The 19,407-nt window shown below is 61.0% G+C and overlaps 2 protein-coding genes across 2 annotated transcripts in view; one reads left to right on the top strand and one right to left on the bottom strand.

Annotated features, from left to right (window-relative positions):
* Window positions 1-635: 635 nt before the first annotated feature.
* PPP1R9B (protein phosphatase 1 regulatory subunit 9B) lies at window positions 636-17,680 on the bottom strand. Its single transcript, XM_004434676.3, has 10 exons — window positions 15,813-17,680; window positions 11,436-11,568; window positions 9,972-10,092; window positions 7,938-8,042; window positions 6,730-6,865; window positions 5,970-6,122; window positions 5,808-5,861; window positions 2,892-3,121; window positions 2,470-2,566; window positions 636-2,267 (listed from the first exon to the last, which is right to left on the bottom strand). The coding sequence occupies exons 1-10, from the start codon at window positions 17,193-17,195 to the stop codon at window positions 2,214-2,216; spliced, it is 2,466 nt and encodes an 821-aa protein (XP_004434733.1). The 5' UTR covers window positions 17,196-17,680; the 3' UTR covers window positions 636-2,213.
* Window positions 17,668-19,407, top strand: part of SGCA (sarcoglycan alpha) — a 22,029-nt gene continuing 20,289 nt past the window's right edge. Inside the window, exon 1 of the mRNA XM_087441881.1 lies at window positions 17,668-17,865. Coding sequence (XP_087298007.1) covers window positions 17,668-17,865 — 198 coding nt within the window. The remainder of the gene's footprint in view (window positions 17,866-19,407) is intronic.

The following is a 19,407-nucleotide window of genomic DNA, read 5'->3' as shown; positions in this document are numbered from 1 at the left end:
ACCAAAGCTTGTCCCTGGAACCCACGCGTCTGGACCCCCAAACCCATTTGTATTAGAGCTGAGTTTGCAGCCAGACATGCTGGCACAAAGCAGAGGGCTAGGACCATTTAAGGCCTCTTGGGCCACCCCCAGAGGGATTCTCTAGAACAGAACAGATTCTCTAGGACCCTGGGGACAAAACTGCTCAGACATGACACCTCCTACCCCAGCTGCCACCTCCAGGAAACCTTTGATCCTTTCTGTACCTCGTACAGGGTGCCTTGTGAGAGTAGGGGCTGGGTATCCCCATCAGGTTACAGGGCTTCTCAGGGGAGGGACTTGAGGTTCACCTGACCATAGTTAACCCATCCTCTGAATTCCATCAAAGGCCTCGAAAAACAGAGAAATGTGATGGGCCAAAGGAACTCTCTAAACTCCCAGCCCTGCCCAGGAGGACCGGGTAAGCGAGCATGGGTGCTGATGGGAGTTACGGTGGCAGAGAGGGAGACTGCTGGAACCGGGAACTGAGAACCCTGTTGAAAGCTCCTCAGGGTCACAGGCAGCACTGGTGGAAGGAGACCCCGGGGCTCAGATTGGCATCTCTGCCCCTCCCCCACCTCCCCTCGCCCGCGAATCAAGAAACAGGGCAGCGAGGCTCTGGGGGCTGCTTTTATGGGGACGACCTGACAGAGGGCATGGTCCGTACAAAACCGGGAACAATACATACATATATATATTATATACAGAGACGCGGTCCAGCGGAGGACGGGGCGGGGCGGCCGCCGGCCGAGAGACCGGAAGCGCCCCGCGGCCCCGCCCCCTCCATCTGCCGGGGCGCAGGAGGCTAAGCGCGTGGGCCCCGCGCTGTGACAGCCAGCTCTTCAGGGGCGGGGCACGTCTGGGGGCAGGAAAGAGGACCGAGAAATACTGATTTATGGTGTGGTCTATTTACAGGGGACGAGAGGCCAAAACGGATGGGATGGGGGTTGTCTGTTGTTAAAAAATGAACAAAAACCCAGTCTGGGGCAGGGGCATGAGAAAGAGGCAAAATGAGAGATGGATTCTGAAAGGGGAGGGGACCTGGGGAGGGTCTCACCTCCAATTGGTCCAAGCCCCAATTTGGGGTTAAAGTGAGGAAGCGGAGTCGATTTCACTTAGGAAGCAGGCTGCCAGCAGGGGAGCCCTGGTCTCCAAAAAGATGAGTAGTAAAATTTTGCCCTCCAGTCAAAACATTGGAAACAGTGTGGGTGTGGGTGGGGTGAGGCTGAGTCTCTGCGATGTTAGTACAAGGCTTCCAGGTGTGGCCCTGGGCAGGGCAGGGCAGGACAGGGCAGGACACTGCCTGGCTCTCCAGTGAGAAATGTCCCCCTTGCCTAAGACAGGGGTTGCTGCAGCCAGGCCCCCCAAGCTGACCTCCTCTCTCCCTGGCATTCCCAGGCTTGGCCAGGAAACCAGGACCCCAGAGAGGACGCAGAACAGTTCCAGGAGGAGGTTATGGCTATTTGGCACCTGGGGGAAGGGAGGCACAAGGAGAAATTGAGGGCTGCTGCCCCAGGAAAGGGTGAGCTGGGGACCAGATATCCTGGACTCTCCCCTTTTCCTGAAGAATACACGAGAAATCAGTGCAGGGCCGGGCCCAGCCTCCAGGCTCTGGGGTGGACTCTATCCCTCTGGGAGGAGGGACAGGATGGGAGGAGGTGTGGCAGCAACCCCTCCCAGCAGGAAGGTCAGGATGCAACAGAGACAGCACAATGATGGGGGGTGGGGAGAAGGCCAAGAAGGTAGAATCTCAAGTCAAGAGGCCCAGGGGCCACCCAGGAGCCCCGTGGGCAGGAAGCAGCCTCCAGGTGGTGAGATGCTGGGAAAGCCCCCAGCCCCATTCCAGTCCAGAGACAAAGGCTGGAGGTTGTAAAGTCTGGCAGTTTGGTCTGCAGGTCCTTGTGTCCATCCACCACCCAGGCCGGCCCTCAGCATCCCTCGGCATCCCTCGGCCTCTGTGCCCCCTGGGGCAAGAAGGAGGCCCTCCTTCCAGCCACCTCTGTCTGCCTGGGCCACCTTAAGGGGACCTGTGATACAGGCCCTCTGGTCCCTGAAGCTGGGGGAGGTGGGGCAGAGGGGTGGGCGAGTCGGGGCACCTGTCCCCAGGCTGGTAGGGGGCGGGGTGGAGTTTTGAGGACAGGGGAGGGAGGACAATGGGAGGGGATTAATTATTGTCCGGTTAGGAATGATTCCTGTTAAGTGGAATTGGAATTCCTCAGTGTTTGCAGGTTTCCTTCCAGTTCTGAGATCTGGAAAACAAAGGGGAGAGGGGGGTCAGGCCTGGGCACCAGGCATGGGCCCTGCCCCATCTGCCCTCCTGGTGGGGACATGACCCTGAGCTCCCAGCCAGCAGCATGACTCTCCCTCTCTCCCTCCAGGATCCACAGAGTGGGGGCAGCATGGGGGCCTGCTCCCTCCACAGGGCCCATGCCAGGGCACCCCTGGGCCTACCTTGTCCAGGAGCTTGTCCATCTCCTCCTTCCTAGCCAGCTCCGACTCCTCCAGAACCCGGCGCTGTGCGGTCTCCTTTTTCAGGAACTCGATCTCCCTGAGGATGGGCAGCGCACAGACAGACGGGGGTAAGGGTGTGTGTTCTGGCTTCCCTCCAGGGAGACTCAGGGGCCTCAGCTCCACCTGGGCAGCTCTACTCCTCTCCCTGTTCTCAGGGTGGGAGGCCTCAGGTCTTCCCAAAGCCTCTGGGGCCTGGCTAAGCTGGCTCTGGTGCCGTCATTCTGGGACCAGGTACCCCCCCACACGGGGCCCTCCAACTTCTGTGCTCCTGCCTCCCTACTGAGCTGGGGGTGGGGAGGCCTGCCACCAGGCCTCTCGGACATCCCTGGGCCCAGGACTCCCAGCCCGGCCCGGCCACGCACTTCTGCTGGTAGTCCTTGATGAGGCGCTTGGCCTTGCTGTACTTGCGCTCCAGAGCCTGGTACTGGGCCTGGGTCTCCCGCAGGTGCTCGTCCACAGCCTGGCACAGACTCTGGGCCTCGCCCCAGTAGCCCTCCAGCTTCTCCATGCGCTCCTTGTTCTCCTCCACGCTCTGCTCCAGCTGGGCCTTCTCCACCCGCCACCGGCCCTTCTCCTGCTCCAGGCTCTGCAGCTGAGAGAGGAAGGAGCAGCCCTGGGTTGATGGGGCCCAGAGGCAGCCAAGGAGGAGCCCATCGGGCCAGAGTCTCTAGATGATTCCTGCAGATATGGAGCCCACTGCCCCCCAGCTATTAACTCTACTTGGCTGAACCTGAGAACTGAAACTTGGAGAAGGAAGAGGTGGGACCTCAGAGCTCCCAGCCATGGTCCCTGGAGGCTGGGTTAGTCACCAACTCACTCTGTGACTTGGGGCAAGGCAACTTCTATCTTAAGCCTCAGTCCTCCCATCTGTAAAATGGGAGTGATTCCTGCCTTGCCAAGCTCAGAAAGGCTACAGTGAGAGAGTAAATGTGAAAGATGAAAGAGCAGGGCAGGTGAGGGTCACCATTGCCCTCTGGCCCCTCTCTGCAGCTCTGGCCCTGCTGACCAGTCCCTGTTTCTGTGGCTTCCTGAACAATCCTGGCTCCTCTCCCAGCTCCCAGGCCACCAAGTGCAGACCTCCCAGCCCACCAGTTCAGTCCCGGAGCCTCTGTTCTCGCTACGCTCACCTCCCACACTGCCTCTATACACTCAGAGCCCCTAGTCTCCAGCTCCAGCCCAACCTCGCTCCCAACTACAGCCTCATCTCCCAGTTCCTCATAGACACAGGCCCCAAACCTGACCCCCACCTGCACAAACCTATTCCTCCTTTCCTGACCAGCCCACCTCTGTTCAAAGGTGCCATCATCTCACCACCACCCCAGCGCTCAGCCTCACCCCTGCCTGCCCCTCCAGCCTTGTTGGCTGCAAATGCCACTTGCTCCCCATGCCCCAGCCACACGGGCCTTCCTGCAGATACTCAGACTTGCCATGTTCCCTCTTGCTATGGGCCTTTGCCCGTGCTGTCCCTCTGCCCGGAATGCCCCCATCCGCCCTTCCCCTTGCCTCGTCATTCCCCACTAGCTCACCCTTCGACTCTCTGCTCAGTGTATCCCCCCCAGAGAGGTCTCCTGTGATTCCCTCCACCAGCTCAGCCCCACACACACCCCGCCTGGATCAGATTCCATCTGCTCTAGAAACACAGTAGCCCTGTCCTCTCTTACAGAGCCCCATGTCAGTCTGTAACGATACGGTCATCAGTGTGCAGGCTCTAAGCCGCACAAGGGCAAGGAGCAAATCTGCTTTTGCCCATCACAGGGACCACAGCAGTGCGGGCACCTAGAAGGCCCCTAACAGACGTTTACGAGCTGAAAGCATGAACAGACCTCTGACTCACCCCTGTCCTTCATGCTCCGCATCCACCCAGGAACGAGGCCTGTCATCTCGACCTCAGAAATGCAGCTCTAAGCTGCCCCTCCTATCCACACCCTCAGCCTGTACTCCAGGCAGCCCTGGCCCGCCCCTGCCAGGACACCATCCGGCCTCTAACCGGTTTGCCAGCCTACAAGTCCTGCCCACTCTCATGTCCTCCCACTTCACCGGCAGTGACCTTCCCACTTGCAGCCCCCATATGGCCACACAGGAGCAAGGCTAGAGTCCTTGGGGGGAGTCAGGACACTGTACGCCGCAGCCCACCCTGCCAGTCCAGCTCTGCCCACCCCCCGACTCCTCCCCGCTTCTTCCCCACAGGAATGGCTGCACAGCCTGCGGGCCTCCTCCCAAAGCCAGCCTCCATGCTCGAGCGTGTCTCCCTGCCAGGAACGCCCTTCTCCCACCTCAGTCATCTAAACCCTGCCCTCCCCCAAGGCTCAGCTTTACACTCTCCTCTCTCTGTGTGTGGGGGGTAAACCCACATGTGGGAGTGCACACAGCTAGTACCTGGTACACCGTGTCTGCATGGCCCGTGTCCCCCTGCCTCCCCCTACCACACTGGAAGCTGCCCACGATTCGGGACTCCTAATGTCCAGGCCCAGCAGGGGCCGAGTACGGGCTTCTAACGTGACATCTGTGTCTTCATGCCTGCGAGCGTGTTGGCACCCAGCCTGCTTGTGTGGGTGTCTGCGCATGGTGCGTATGCATGTTTGTGCGTGTCGTGTGTCACCATCTGGTAGCGTCAGCCTCAGCACCTCTGTAAGAACGCACGTCCTGTGACCCTCCTGCGTGGTGGGCCTGCCTGCATCTCACAGCAGACGAGCGCAGAGGGGTCTGCACATCCAGGCTGAGGCAGCCGGGTGTAGTGTCACATGAAGTGTGGGGCCAGCGCCTCCATGGCATGTCTGCCCGGAGCGGGCGTCTCTCCGTGTCAGGTGAGCGGGTCTGTGGGTACCATGTGCCCAGGGTCCAGGCAGCTGTGGGCCAGTGTGTGCACCTCTGGGTAGTTTGCATTTATTGCTGGGCCTGTGTGTAGAGGACGTATGTGAGACAGTGTGACCACGAAGATGTCTAGAGTGTGACTTAGTGTGACAGCTAATAGCTCGACTTTGTATTGAGTGCCTACCGTGTGTCGGGCACTGTGCTAAGGACTTTATATGGATTCTCTCATTTAATCCTCACAAGGATCCTATGGAGTTGGCACTGTTATTACCCCATGTTATGGGGGAAGAGACTGAGGCACAGAGCAGCGAGTGCATGGTGGAGCAGATGGGTCCAGGGCATGAGCTCCCTTGTCTAGAGTGGCTTGTTCTGTATGTGCCTGTGGGGGCCAAGTGTCAGCGTGTGCCGGTGTCAGGGTAGGGGACTGTCCCCCCAGCTCTCAGACCCCGTCCCCCACACGCTCTTACCTTTCTCTTCAGCTGCTGGATCTCGGCCTCAGTCACAGCATGCTTGATCTGGAGCTGTGGGGCAGAGGGGCAGGCACTCAGCTCCGGCTGGGGCGGGCAGTGCCGTAGGGCTGGACACTGGCCTGCCTTTGCCCTCCACCACCCAGGACCCCCTCCTCCCACCTCCTTGAACTTGTGCACCAGCTTCTCGGGCTCCATGTCCACAGGGGACAAGGCATCCTCATTCTCTGCCAGCTCGAACACCTCGATGGCCATCTCGCCACCTGGGAACGTGGGGCTCAGCTCCTCATCCTCGTCAGTGGCGTACTCTCCAGTCTGCAAAGGGAGAAAGGAGGCCGTGTGCGCTGCCCTCCCCAGCCTCCCTCAGCCCTAATGGCCAGGGCTTGGACCGGCAGTGCTTTGCCCATGTCAGACTGGAAGCTACCTGGGGTATAGTTCATGCCTCCCCCATCATACTGGGGCCACACCAGTGGCATGGTTTGTGTCTTCCCCCAATAGCCTAGGGAGTCCCCTGTTAGTTCCCCCACAAGACCGGGACCCCTGGAAAAACAGCCTGTGATTTCCCCCTCACACTACGGGTCCCCTGAGATCTGGCGCTGTCCCCTTGCTCAGATTAGGTCCCCTGAGGTTAGCGGCTATGACTTCCCCTCAAAATGGGGACTCTCTGAGGGAACTGTGCTTTCCTTGTAGGACCAGGAAGCTCTCTGAAGACAGAGGGTGTGATTCCTCCAACATACTAGGGGTTCTTTGAGGGAAGGGCCTGCAATGCCTCCCTCACACTGAGGCTTCCTCCAGGATAGGGAATGGTGCTCTGGGGCTTCTTTACAAGGCCTGGGAAAGCAGCAGAGGCAGAGGGTGGCTGTAATGTTCCATCTAGCCACCAGGGGGCGATGAGGCTGCCAACCAGGCCAGGAATTCCTACCTCCTCGTCATCCTCCCCGTACTGGGCGTATCTCTGCTCCATCATCTCCCTCTGCCATCGCTCCTGTTCCAGGGTCTGCTGAATTAGCTGGGCCACCTCGCTCTGCTCGCCTGGCCGCTCCCGGCCAATCATAAACCTGCAGGGGCACCATCGTCATCCCCCTGCCTCTGTCCTCAGCATGGGTAATGCCACCATCCTCCCACTGGTGCTCCCCTCTCCACACCCAGGCCATCCCAAGGGAGGTGAAACGACAGGGCTGAGTCCACAGGCTGTGGAGTGTTAATAATGAATGCGGGAGCTGGGGGCCCTTATTGGGTTTCCTTCCCAGGAGAGGCAGAGGCCCACTAGCCCTCCTGGGCAGTTTCGGGGGAGGGGCAATGTCAGCCAAACTTTGGGCTGGGCTGCAGGGGCCATGAGTTCAGGAGCTGCCAGAGTAGAGGCTCTTCCCCCACCAGGTGGGAGAAAACAAGGTGGGGGATGGCGAAGCTGACCCGTCCCAGGAGGGCTGGGGCTGTGAAGGGGTGTCTTGTGTGCGCTCCAAGGCCATGAGCTTCAGGAAGGGGCGGGATGATGGCGACTGGAGATTAGGATGGAGAGGAAATAGTGGAACTTCCAGGCACCAGCCCCTCCTCTCAGTGGCCACCCACATCCTGTTTCTCTCCACCACCCTTTCCTGGGGGCAGTGCCCCTCTTGGAGGGGGGCAGGGAGTGGTCTCTGAATGTTATGCCAGAGAGGGACACAGGGTGCTTCTAACCCAGCCCTCTTGACAGGCCCAGGGAGGGGAGTCCTCCCAGGATTACAGGGGGCTGGTGAGGATGGAGGATGAACTGCTGGGTGGGAGAACCCCAATTTGGATGGCATTTTCCCTGCACATCTTGGTTCTTCAATGAATGAGCTGGGAACAGGCAGACGGAAGGAGAAAAAGCCCAAGAGGCCAGTGTGCCAGTGTGGAGGCATGGTGGACGGGGGGCCTTGAAGCCCGAGTGCTGGTGGCCAGCAGCAGTCAGGGGCTCAGGATGGGAAGGCATGCACCAGGCAAGGGGTGTGCGCACAGCCATTCCTTCCAGCAGGGAGGCAGTGGAACCTCATCTATAAGTTGGGCCACCCAGAACGTAACTGGATGTGGGCAGGTGGGCAGAGCGGCCAGATGAGGACCAAGCCTCCTGCCTGCTCCCGCTTCCCTCCCCCCCACCCTCCTGGCCCTCACCGCACGCGGCCCTTGGTGTTCCGGAGCACGGAGGCTGCAAAGCTCTGGGTCACTCCCACCAGACTCGTTCCATCCACCTCCACCAGGAGATCATTCACCTGGATCCTAGGGGAGGCAACATTGGTTAGGGGTTCACCAGGGGAACTGTGGAGCTAGCGTAGAGGTCGCCCCCCCGCCCATCAGAAACTCAAGGCTCAGCCCCCATAGGGACCTGGTACTTTGTGTACCTGCATAAATGCATGATGCCGGTGCATCAGGCATCTGCCAGACCCACCTGTGGGCAGTGAGACTCAAGCAAGCAAAGCAGACACAGGCAGACTCCAGGACCAGGAGTGGTGGCAAACACATTTCCTGTGACAACCACACTCTTGTCCCCTCCTCCATCACACCCAACAGAGCGGTGTGACATCCACAGAGCTCATCACGGCCATGTACACTAGCGAGGGCCCGTGGTACACATGTGACACGCAGCCCTCTTACACATATACTTCTGCACAGATCCGAGCCTGCACATTTCCTCCCAAATGCCCGAGACCCAGGTAACACACTCTCTCACATTCACACACAGTCCCACTGGGTCACCTCACCCTGATACGGGGGCACAGCACCCCACACGTTCCAGCTGTGGCTCCAGAAGCCCTTGTTCTCCACACAAGAAGGAGAGAGATGGGGTGGTCCAGCCTGGCCTGCCCAGGGGATGAAGGAGTGGGAGGGACCTCTGGCCACCTCCTTCCTCCACCCCCACCTCCCTCGGAGCCGCAGGCCTTCTCTCAGGGCTCCCCCACGGAAATGGAGGAAGTGGCCTATTGTAAACAGCTCACCCCCACATGCCCCACATGTGGGCATGGGCTCGTGGACACGCTCTCTCACATGCACACACACTCTCCAAACTGCTGACAGGCGATCATGGGACAGGCTCTGCAAAGTCCAAATAAGGGGCTAAGGGAAAAAGCAGGGATGGCAGCCTTCCTTTTCTCTGCCCCCCATGCCACCTGGGCTGCAGCAGGCAGAAGCCCCCTGAATGAGGTGACCTCACCTCTAGCAACCTCAAAGTCACCCAGACCTCACAGGGACACCCACTCACCTCCGTCACATGAGGGAGTCTAGGTTTGGGGGTACCAACATAAGGTTGCCCTGATGTCCAACTTACAACAACCTGGGGGGTGCCCTAAAGCCCTTCCCACTTCCCCCCTGCAATACACACAGCAGAGAAGGCCATGGAGGGGTCACTGGGCTGTGCAGGACTCCAGCAAGCCCTCCCTGAGTACTCCAACCCCAGAACTCACGCCGGCCAGCCCCACATGCCAAACACAGGAATGCACACAAGGAGTAGCCTCATCTCTGGGCACCCCCCCCAATTTCTCTAGCCACACCACACACCTGGATCCTCCTTGCTCTCTAGGCTCCAGCCATACCTGCCTGCTTTCGGGCCCCTGCCTGGAATGTCTTGCACACTCCACTCCCTCAGCCTCACTCACTCCTGCTCATCCCTACAGGTCTCAGCTCCAACATCGCTTCCTCCAGGAAGCCTTCCCTGATACCCAGAGAGGTCAGGCCTTCCTGGCACCTGTACTTTTCCTCCATTTCACCATTTTCTGTGTGTCCACTTGAATATCTGTCTGCCTCACTACATCACACGATTCCCGAGGACAAGGCCCTCATCACTGACTCTCCAGAGCCTGGCCCCAGCCCTACAACAGAGTCAGGGACATGATATTTGCTAAGGAAAAAAAAGAATTCTCAAATGTACTCCAGCAGGCACACAACCTCCACACTCGTGCTCTCCCTACCATGGCCCAACACACACCCCGAACCAGGACACACAACGCCTACACACAGTGCCCACTCTCAGCCCCTAGAATGCGAGCATCATGGGGGGGATTCCACCTGTTTTGTTCACTGCTGTCCCCCAGCGCCTGGACCAGCACCTGGCACAGTAGTGCTCCATGAATCAGCCCCACACCCGAGTGGCTGATCCGGGCTCGGTGGCCCACCCCACAGATGATGGCTGGTCGGGGAGCGGGGAGGCAGTACCTGCCGTCCCGATGGGCCGCGCCGCCCTCAGTCACGGTCTTGACGAAGATGCCCAGCTTCTCCAGGCCCATATCTGCCCCGGCCCCCATGCCGATGATGCTGATGCCCAGGCCCTCGGAGTCTGTGGAGCAGAGGGTAGTGAGATGCCAGTCGGAGGGGAGGAGCTCCAGCCTGGGGCTTGCAGGGAACAGAGAGACCCCCCCATCCCCAACCCTCACCCTGGGCACAGCCCCACCTCAGGAAGCAGTCCCCATGCTTAGGGGAGGTCCCACAACTGGGGACGGGACATGGGTCTGTCCACTCCTTCTTGGCCAAGCCAACTGGGATGCCCTTGGCTCACTCCCTGACCTTTGCCCCACCCAAAGAACAAATGGGTAGCAGGGCTGTGCTGAGGGCAGCAGGAGCAGGAGACTATTTGTATGCAGATGAGGTGTATGGTGGCCACGGGGATGGGGTGGGGTGGGGTGGCCACGATGGGCTTGGTCTTCCCCCTCTAAGCAGTCTCATCCATACTCACAGCCTCCATCACCAAAGACCTCCTGCTTGTCTCTCCCCTGAGGCCCACTCCCCTCTCCATGGCTGCCCCCGCCTGTCTCATGGGCCTCTGACATCCAAACTCATGATCTTCCCCCACAAACAGGCTCTTCCCGTCTGCCACTCCCTCACGGGGGATGGCACCATCACCCACCAGCTGCCATGCCCAGGAGTCACCTGGATTCCTCCCTCCCCCTCACAGCCTCTGCCAGAGCCAAATAACCACCAGATCCTGCCAGTTCTCCTCCCAAGGGTCTCTCAAGGCCACCCACTTCCTGCATGGCCATCATCTTGTCCACATCACAGTGGTCTCCCCCTCCATCCACATATGACCCTTCTCTCCACATTGCAGGCTGATGTGGCTTTCTAGAATACCTTTCCCACGCCTTGCAGTGGTTTCCGGTCCATCTTAGAAAACAGCGTCCTGCACATGGTCTCCGAGGCCTTATCTGCACACCTTTCTTCCCCTCACTGTCCAAATCCAGCCAAGCCTGTCTTCTCCCTTTCCCGCGTACTCCCGAGTTCCCCCTCTTCAGAGCTCAACTCGAGTATCACTTCCTTGGGGAACTCCCCCACCCCAAGTCTGGTCAGGTCTCCTACTAAATGCTGTTATGCGGCCCCTCCCATCCCTTCCCAGCACCTATTACAGTGCTTAAGGATGTAGTTAGACGTGACTGTTCCATCAATGTCTGCCTCCTCCATCGGTCTCCCCTCGTCGTATGGCCAACACATAGCCCAGGACCTAGCCCACAGTGCTCCTCAGGGACGTGGTAACTGAAGGAGCACAGAGAGCTGTGAGACAGGGTTGGAGTCCACGTGGCTGTGGGGTGCTGACTGTAGGGGCCGAACATCCCTGTGGAAGGCCCTGAGGGCCCAGGGCAGAAGCTGGCGCCGAGAGGAGCCCCAGGCGGCCTGGCCCCAGCCTCTCACCCTTCTCCAGCTCCACGGGAAACAACTCCAACCTCTCCACCCGCTTCTCCAGCTCATACTCAGCGGAGGCCGCCATGGGATCCACGTCCTCGTTGCGACGGTCGTAGTCCTCGTTGGAGTAGGTGCTGAACACCTGGGGGGGTTGCACGTCAGAACTGGGGTGGTGAGGCCGCAAGGGCAGGCTGTGCCACCCACTGCCACTCCCCTCCTGCCACGGGCCTCCCCCAGCCCCGCAATGACCCCAGCTCAGAGCGAAGGCCCTTCTCATTCTGGAGCCCACGGGGCAAGAGAGAAAGGGATGCAGCCTTGCCCAGTCCCTGCCATTACTCTCTCCTGCAGCCCCAACTGGCATGGGCACGGCCCGCTGTAGAAGGAAAGGAAGAGCAGTCCTGGAGAAGCTCTCTGACTCAGGAACCCAGGTCCTGGGCTCAGAGAGAGACCAACAGACAGGTGCAGAGAGAGGGTGAGAGATGAGGACCCAGAGAGCCAGAGAGAGGCGAGGGTGGACACAGACGGCAGGAGAGCGGAAGGAACAGGCTGAGCAGGAGCAGAGGGGAAGAGGAGGAGGGGAAAAAGAATGGAGAAGATACTGGAGGATGCCAGATGGGGAGAGAGGGGGGAGCGGGTGTGAGACGCCAGGAGGGGGAGGGAAGAGAGAGCGTTGAGAGAGGCAGAGGGGCACCCAGGACCCAGCCTAACCTGAACCTGAAGCTGAGGCCAGGGTGGGGGAGGGAGGTGAGAAGGACCACCCCCACCCCGATGGAGAGACGGCAGGCCCTCCACCAAGGTGCCCCTCAGGTGGCAGGAGCAGGGAAAACGCCAGGCCCCTATGGCCTTGCCTGCAGGGCCAGGCTCAGCCTCCCTCCAGAACAGCAGCTCTCTGAGGTAGGCCTCTTATCCCCAGTGCACTAGGAGGCCCAGGCAGAGGCCCCTAGGCCCAGGGCCCTGACAAGAGCAAGGAGGTGGCAGCCTCTGTGACACTGTCCACAATGAACCCAGCCTCTGTTGGAACCCCAAGGCCAGCCCTTGTTGACCCCTGTCTCCCTCTTCCCGTGTCTCTCAGCATAAAGGGGAATTCCCCAGCCTGACCCTCTTCCAGAAACAGAGAAGGTAGGACAGGGGCTCTGTGGGAGTGCCTAATTCTGGGCCCAGGCAGGGGTGCCCCCGGTGGGAGGTTAATGAGCACCACCATTTGGGGTACCATGACGTGTTCCTGCTTCACTGCCTGCAGCGACAGGTTGGTACCACTTGGAGCCAAGCGGGGGCGAGAAAGGGTGGGAGCAGCTCTCTCAGATGGCTGGGCCTGAGGCCTGAGGAGCTGGAGTGGGGCACCGTCTCCCCCGAGGCCCCTGCAGGGCCCCCTCTCCTCCAGGAGCAGGCCCCATGGGCACCCTGGAGGGTAGCAGCACTCTTGCATCCCAGCCTTTGTTTGGGCTTGCTCTGTGTCATCCCCCAGCCCCCACCACAGAGGCTCACTCCCACGGTGGGGGGTTCCCAGGATTAGAAGCACAGCTGGGAAAAGCCTATGTGGTCACTGAATTCACTGCCCTCAATTTCACAGCATCAGAGAAACTGGAGCTCAGGCCCTTAAAGCTCACCATCATTTGTTCAGCGGTGGGACTGCCCTCCTGACACCAGGCCGGCGGCCTCCAAGACCCCTGAGGGACTGGCCACCCAGGCTGCACACAGTGTAAGATGCCAGCTCTGCAGCCAAGGTCACTTGGGTTAGCCAGTGGCGGGGCAGGATGAGACTGTGCCCAGCCGGGCCGTGGTGGGGGTCACCCGTGACTTTGCCCCTGTTGCACACATGCCCCAGGCCCTAGGTCAGGGGCTGGCATGAGCCTGGACCCAGCAAACTGGCTTTGGCCCACTTTTGCATCTGAGTCCCCTGATCCTCATCCTCTGCTCCAGCAGATAGGGTCCCTCCATCCCTCAGGCTTTGTGGTGGTGCGCGCGCGTGCACAAACACACACACACACACACACACACACACACACACACGCTGTGACCTCCAAACACCCTCACAGCCTGTCCTGGGCTTTCTTTGCCCTCCCCTCTTTTCTCAGCTTATCAAATCCTGCCCCCTGCAGGAAACCCAGGCCTCAGGCTCAGAGGCCCCAGACCATCCCTCACATTGCCCACCATGATGTGCCCAACCTATCAGAGGGCCCTGGGCCCAGTCCCCCTGCCCTAGGTGACAATCTGGAGTTGGGCTCTCTGTCCTCAGCAGAAGCCTCCATAAAGGCAACAACTGGGTCATCAGTGGGGCACAAGCCCCTGGACTTGGTATCAGTGCAGGGTGAGGGCGGGAAGAGGGAAAAAATAGGACCCACTGCCCAGGGTGGGGAGGAGGAAATCTCCAGCAAGGTCAAAAGTCAGACACACCAAGGCGGCACCACACACCACTGGCTCCCACACTTGGCAAGCAGCAGTCACCAGGGAATCAGGGAGCACTGCTCCAAATCATGTGCTATTTTTTACACAAAAATCAGGGTAAGCTGTCAAATATAGACAGTCAGAGGCCCAGGACTGAAAGACCAAACTCCATCTCTGAGGGTATCATCTCTGGTGGTGGTGGTGGTGGTGGAGGATGGGGGGTTCCTGACTCCCTCAGGCGTCCCCAACCCTTCCTCAGCCTCCCAAGAAACACCATAATCCTCCATTCCCTCCGGGATCCCATTGCCTTCAGGAGGGGAGAAGGGTTAGGAAAGGACTTGTGGGCCGGCCCCGTGGCTTAGCGGTTAAGTGCGTGCGCTCCGCTGCCGGCGGCCCGGGTTCGGATCCCGGGTGCGCACCGAGGCACCACTCCTCCAGCCATGCTGGGGCCGCGTCCCACATACAGCAACTAGAAGGATGTGCAGCTATGACAGACAACTATGTACTGGGGCTTTGGGGGAAAAATAAATAAATAAAATCTTTAAAAAAAAAAAGGAAAGGACTTGTAAGGTCCTAGCCCCGGGGAATTGGCTGGCCTGGCGGGAAGTACCACCTTTCAGGCTTCATGCTGGGGCGGGAGGTGGGAGAGGGCCAGAGGTGAAGATACTTGGGCGGGGGAGAGGAAACTGGGGCAGCTTCAGTGTCCAGGAGTAGTTATGGAAACTGCGAGCAAACAAATGAGGGTTTGGCTGGGGAGGGCTAAAGGCAGGGTCCAGGCCAAGGAAAGTCCAGAGGCCTGGACACCCCCATGCAGCAGACCCAGCGCTGGGCACAGCTGAGCCTGGTGCAGTGAGAAAGCCCATCTAGGCTGAATGTGCCAGCCAAGAGTGGAGGGTGGTGGTGGTGGTGAGTCTGGGGTTCTTAACTCTCCCCGGGGGGATGTCCCCCCACCCATCAGCACCACTCTGAGGATCTCAGGCACTGGCACAAACCAACCACCAAGAATGGGGGTGGGGATGGGAGGGCAAACTGAGACGCCAGCAAAATGGACAGCTCCCATCCCTCTTTCGGGGCACCCAGAGAACGTGGCAACAGCACTTGAAACTTGCCAAGGCCATAGGGGTCTGTCCTATTGAGCTGCCAAGAGCAAAGGCCAGACAGGCTGCTGCCAGGAACCCTGGGGAGATTCCCAGCCCCACTCCCTCCTCCTCTGAGCCCCGCAGAAGGCCCAGCCCCGTCAAGGGCCACACCAAGGAACCCAACATCTCCACCTGAGGGAGCTGGCCCAGCACAGACCCTAGGGAACAGGGCCCAGCCCAGGCGGTTCCCCCACCCCAGTCACATGGCCCCAGCCCAGCTCACCCTCACAGACCTGCTTCCCTCTTTCACTTCTGCAAAGTTGGGGTGGGGGTAGAGACAGGAGGGAGGAAGGGCTGCGGTCCCCTGCACGGTCCCCTGCACTTTCGTTTTGAGAAGTTCCTGGCTCCTCCCTCCCTCACCCTAAGCGGCTCCTATATAGGGTGAAAGCAGGGGGGTGTTTCTAAGCTCCCCTGGCCCCTCCCGCCCAGGTTGGAGTAAGAACCAATGTGGGGAGACTTTCCTGAGGACACACACGCACACACACACACACACACACACACACACACACACACCCCTACCTTCCACCACCCAAGCCCCAGTCTCTGGAGGAAGAACGTCTGAGAAAGGAAGGGAAAGCAAGTGTCCCAGGACTTGAGTGGGGCAGGGCGGGTGCGGCCCAAGCGCTGGGCGGGGCAGCAGGCAGGGGAACCTGAGGGCAGGTCAGGGCAAGCCACCTGAAAATCTTCCCCCTCTGACAAACAGCTGGAACTCCCCCACGCCCCCCTCAGGGTGGTAACTTCTGGGAAGGGGGCTGGGTGGCAGGGGCTGACTCAGCCTGCCAAACCCGGGTGGCTGGCGAGGCGGGGGCGACGGCGTGCACGTGGCAGGGGCGGCGCGGGGCCGGGACGGGGGCTCACTTACTTGGATGGGCGCCGTGCTGAAATGGATCTTCCGGCTCGGGGCCGGGTCCTCTTCCTCCGAGAGCCCTGGGATCTCCACACACCCCGACTCGGGCTCGTAGGGGGGCTCCCCATCCTCCTCGTCTTCGTCGTCGTCCTCCTCCAGGGCACTGCCCCCAGAGTCCTCCCCTAGCCCACTGTAGGCGCTCACGTCCACCAAGTCCGCCTCCGAGAAGTCCTCCTTCTTGGACTCATCTGCTTCCTCGGGGGCCACGTCCGGGGCCCGGCCATTGCCCACCCCTCTCTCAGGCGCCGCCGCGGTGGTCGCCGCCGCCGCCTCCTCGGGCGCCGCTTGGGCCTTCTGCTCCTCGGGCGCGGGGCTGGCTGTGGTTGCCACGGTGCTGCCATTCTCCAGGGCCGCGTGGACTGTCACCTCCGCCTGGATCAACTCCCCGGGCGCCGCCTCGGCCTCCGACTCCCCGCTCTCCTCCACCTCCACCGGCTTAATCTTGCGCACCTCCCGGGGCTTGGGGGGCGGCCGGGCGGGGGCCACTCGGTGCTGCGGGGGCTGCTGCCCTCCGGGGCCGCGCTCCTTCTCGCCTGGGGCATCCCCCGACGGGGCGGGCGGCGGCGGCGGCGGCGGCTGGAACACGCGGGACCGCTTACTGACCAGCTTCGAGTTGACCTGGGGAGCCCCGCCGGCCGCGGCCCGGGGGAGCCCGGGCCCACGGTGGAGGCCGGTCCTCGAGTCGGCCTTCTCAAAGACGGCGCTGAGCTGGCTGACCGTCGGCGACACGGCGTCGGCGTCCAGCTTGTCCAGCGCCTCGGTGCTGCCGTTGAAGCGCACCACGACGTCCAGCTTCCGGTCCTGCAGGCCGGCGCGCTCCTGCCTCAGCAGCCGCCGCGCCGCGGCCTCCTTGTCGCCGCCCGCGGCCGCCGGGACGCTCCGTTCGAACAGCTTCCGCGTCTCCTGAAGCCGGGACGGCGGGTGCGGCGGCGGCGCCGGCTGCGCCGAGGGCGCGGGCTTGGAGTCGAAGCGGCTCACGCGCTCCGACACGCTGGTGCCCAGCTTGAGCAGGGCGCTGTGGTCCACGTTCTCGTTCAGGCTGCTGGCCCGCGGCAGCGACAGGCGCACGCCGCGCTCCGGCGCCCGCAGGGCCTCCGTGGGGCCCGCGCCGCCGCCCGCCTCGCCCGGCGGGCCCGCTGTCGTGCCCATCTGCAGGAACATACTTTTGATGCGGTGGACATTGGAGCCATATTTCTTGTGGTGGGCCGCCTTGGGTGCCTCGTCGGGCCCGGGCGCGTCGGGCGGCTTCAGCGCCTGGATGCCTGCCTCGTAGGCGCTGCGGTGCGGGGAGGCGCTCCGGAGGGGACCCCCGGGCCCCCGCGGCTCCGTCTTCATCATGGTGGGGGGAGCCGGGTTCGCATCCCCTCGTCTCCCGCTCCCCCCCTCCAACAGGCGGCTGGCCAAGTCGGGACCACCGCCCCCTCCCCCCGAAAAAAGAGCCCCCGAAGGGCCTTTTTCAGGCTCCCCCCCAAACCCAGCTGCTAAAAACAGTTAACCCCGCTTTAAAAAAAAAAAAGAAAGGAAGAAAGAAAAAAAAATCTCCGAGCGCCCTGTGTGGGTCGCCTCCCCCAATCAAGCTGCCAAAGACAGCCAGCCCCTCTTCCACAGCCCGAGCGGCCTGTACGGTCGCCCCCACCCAAATGAGAAAAGCGGCGGCCGGGGCCGGTGGGACCGCGCGCCCTGCCCGCGAAGCAGCGGCGGAGGCGCCGGCTCACATCGTCCGAGGCGGTGTCAGCAGGGCGGGCAGCCCGGGCGCCCCCCACCCCGGCCGGGGGCCTTGGCTCTCGGGGGGCCCGGCACCCCGGTGCCCATGGCTGCTCCGCCGGCCCGGGCCGCTCCGCCGCCGCGCCACCCTCCCTCCCTCCCTCCCCCCCGCGCCCCGAGCCTCGGTCTTTCTCTGGCTCTGCCGGAGCGGCGGCTGCCCGAGACCGAGCGGCTGCCCTTCTCGCCGCCGCCGCTGGGGGACTGGCACCTCTGGGTCCTAAAGGGATCGGATTTCCGGGCCGGAGTCTGTGAGCCCTCCCCTTCCCCTCCACCCGAATGTATGCCCTCCCCTGCCGCTCCCTCGCGGACAGCCTTCCGCTGACCCCGACCCCAGCCGATTCTCTTCAGCCCTTCCATCCCAACCTCTGACTGCGGCTTATCACAACCCACATAACCGCACCCCATTACATACTGGGGGGAGGCAATCCAGCCACAGAGGTCTCAGTGCGGCCAGTCTCCACCCCGAATGTGAAGGGAGATAAGTGGGGAGGGGCACAGGATCGTTCGTTTCCTTCAAGGTCCTTCGAGCTCCTAGTATGGTTCAAGGCCATCAAGCATCAAAATCGCTGGATGCTTTTAAAATTAAAAAAATTCAGATTTCTGGGCCCTCCCCCAAACTTTGTGAAGCAGAATGTCAGAGGCCAGGCCGGCCGGGGGGGAATCTGCATTTTAACACTTCCCAGTGGGGAAACTTTGCACCCTCTAAGGTCTAAAACTTTGGCCTGGGGTTAAGGCCTTGTGCTGGAGGAGGAAGGACAATGGAGAAAGATGGTCCTCATCACCCAAGTGGCAGCCCAGAGCTGGCCTTTGCCCTTTAAATCTGAAGAGGGTGTGCTGCCACCTGCCTGCTCTGCACGGGCTGGAAGGGAGGGGGCGGAAACCCTGTGGTCATGCCCCTCCTAGGGCACTCTTGCTTCTCAAACAGGAAGAAGGAGTTATGGAGGAGGACTTCTGGAGACCTGGGGCCAAAGTCTCACCAGCCAGAGCTCTAGCTTGGGTCTCATACAAGAAAAAAAGATCCTGGCCACTGTGTGCAAGTGTGTGTAGGGAGGGAAGAGGAAGGGACGCAGTGACCTACACATCCCCTGTCCTGGCAACTCAGAAAGCTGTTTTGATGCTCCCCCCACCCCCCCGCATACACAACCAGAGGCCTGAGTTTGCCCCCTACCCCTCCCCAGCAGCTAGGGCCTGGAGTGAAGGTTCACCTCCTAGACCATGACAGGTCCAGAAAATGGGATCTACAGATCCCAGAAAATGCTGTACACTGTGGACCCTAGGACCCAGAGAACAACTCAGGCACAAAGCCTCCCCCCCACTCCCAGCTGCTTCCTTCATCTCGGGCCTTCCTGCGGCCTCTGCCTTCTCCCCCGCCCTCTTCCCTTCCATCCCCTTCCTCTTCTTCCCAGTCTCCCACTCTCTCCCCCCCGTGGCCTAGAACGGCTGTCGAAGGGAATCCTCCCACCCTCCACTGTAGGGGTGCGTGTGGATTTTGTGGGATATAAACTGGTTAGCACGTGCAGAAGAGCGTGGGGGATGGGTTGTGGGAAGCCGCCTGGGAACCGTGAATATTGGGACAGGGAGGGGCCAGCAACCACAGACTGGATCCTGAGGCTGGCGATCCGAGGCTAAGGGAGAGGGCGGGGGTGGGTTCTGAGCAGGAGCCGGAAATGAACCTAGACTTCAGGCTTTCCAGTGCCACCTGTCTCTTTTTTGCCCAGCTGCCCCAGGAAACTTCCCCTTCTCCAGTTTTATGCAAAGGGGCAGAGTGAAGAAGCTAACCTCAGTC

Source organism: Ceratotherium simum, chromosome 16 (genome assembly GCF_057802395.1).
Source record: "Ceratotherium simum simum isolate JZ-2026a chromosome 16, ASM5780239v1, whole genome shotgun sequence".
NCBI lineage: Eukaryota > Metazoa > Chordata > Mammalia > Perissodactyla > Rhinocerotidae > Ceratotherium > Ceratotherium simum.
This window is presented reverse-complemented; position numbering and strand designations above follow the sequence as displayed.

Excerpts from the sequence above, each read along its gene's own strand:
- PPP1R9B (XM_004434676.3), bottom strand. The coding sequence starts at position 17,195 with ATGATGAAGACGGAGCCGCGGGGGCCCGGGGGTCCCCTCCGGAGCGCC. Across the intron at positions 8,043-9,971 it reads GCGGCCCATCGGGACGGCAG|GATCCAGGTGAATGATCTCC; the intron begins GTACTGCCTCCC and ends TGCCTCCCCTAG. Across the intron at positions 2,268-2,469 it reads TGGACAAGCTCCTGGACAAG|ATCTCAGAACTGGAAGGAAA; the intron begins GTAGGCCCAGGG and ends TTTGTTTTCCAG.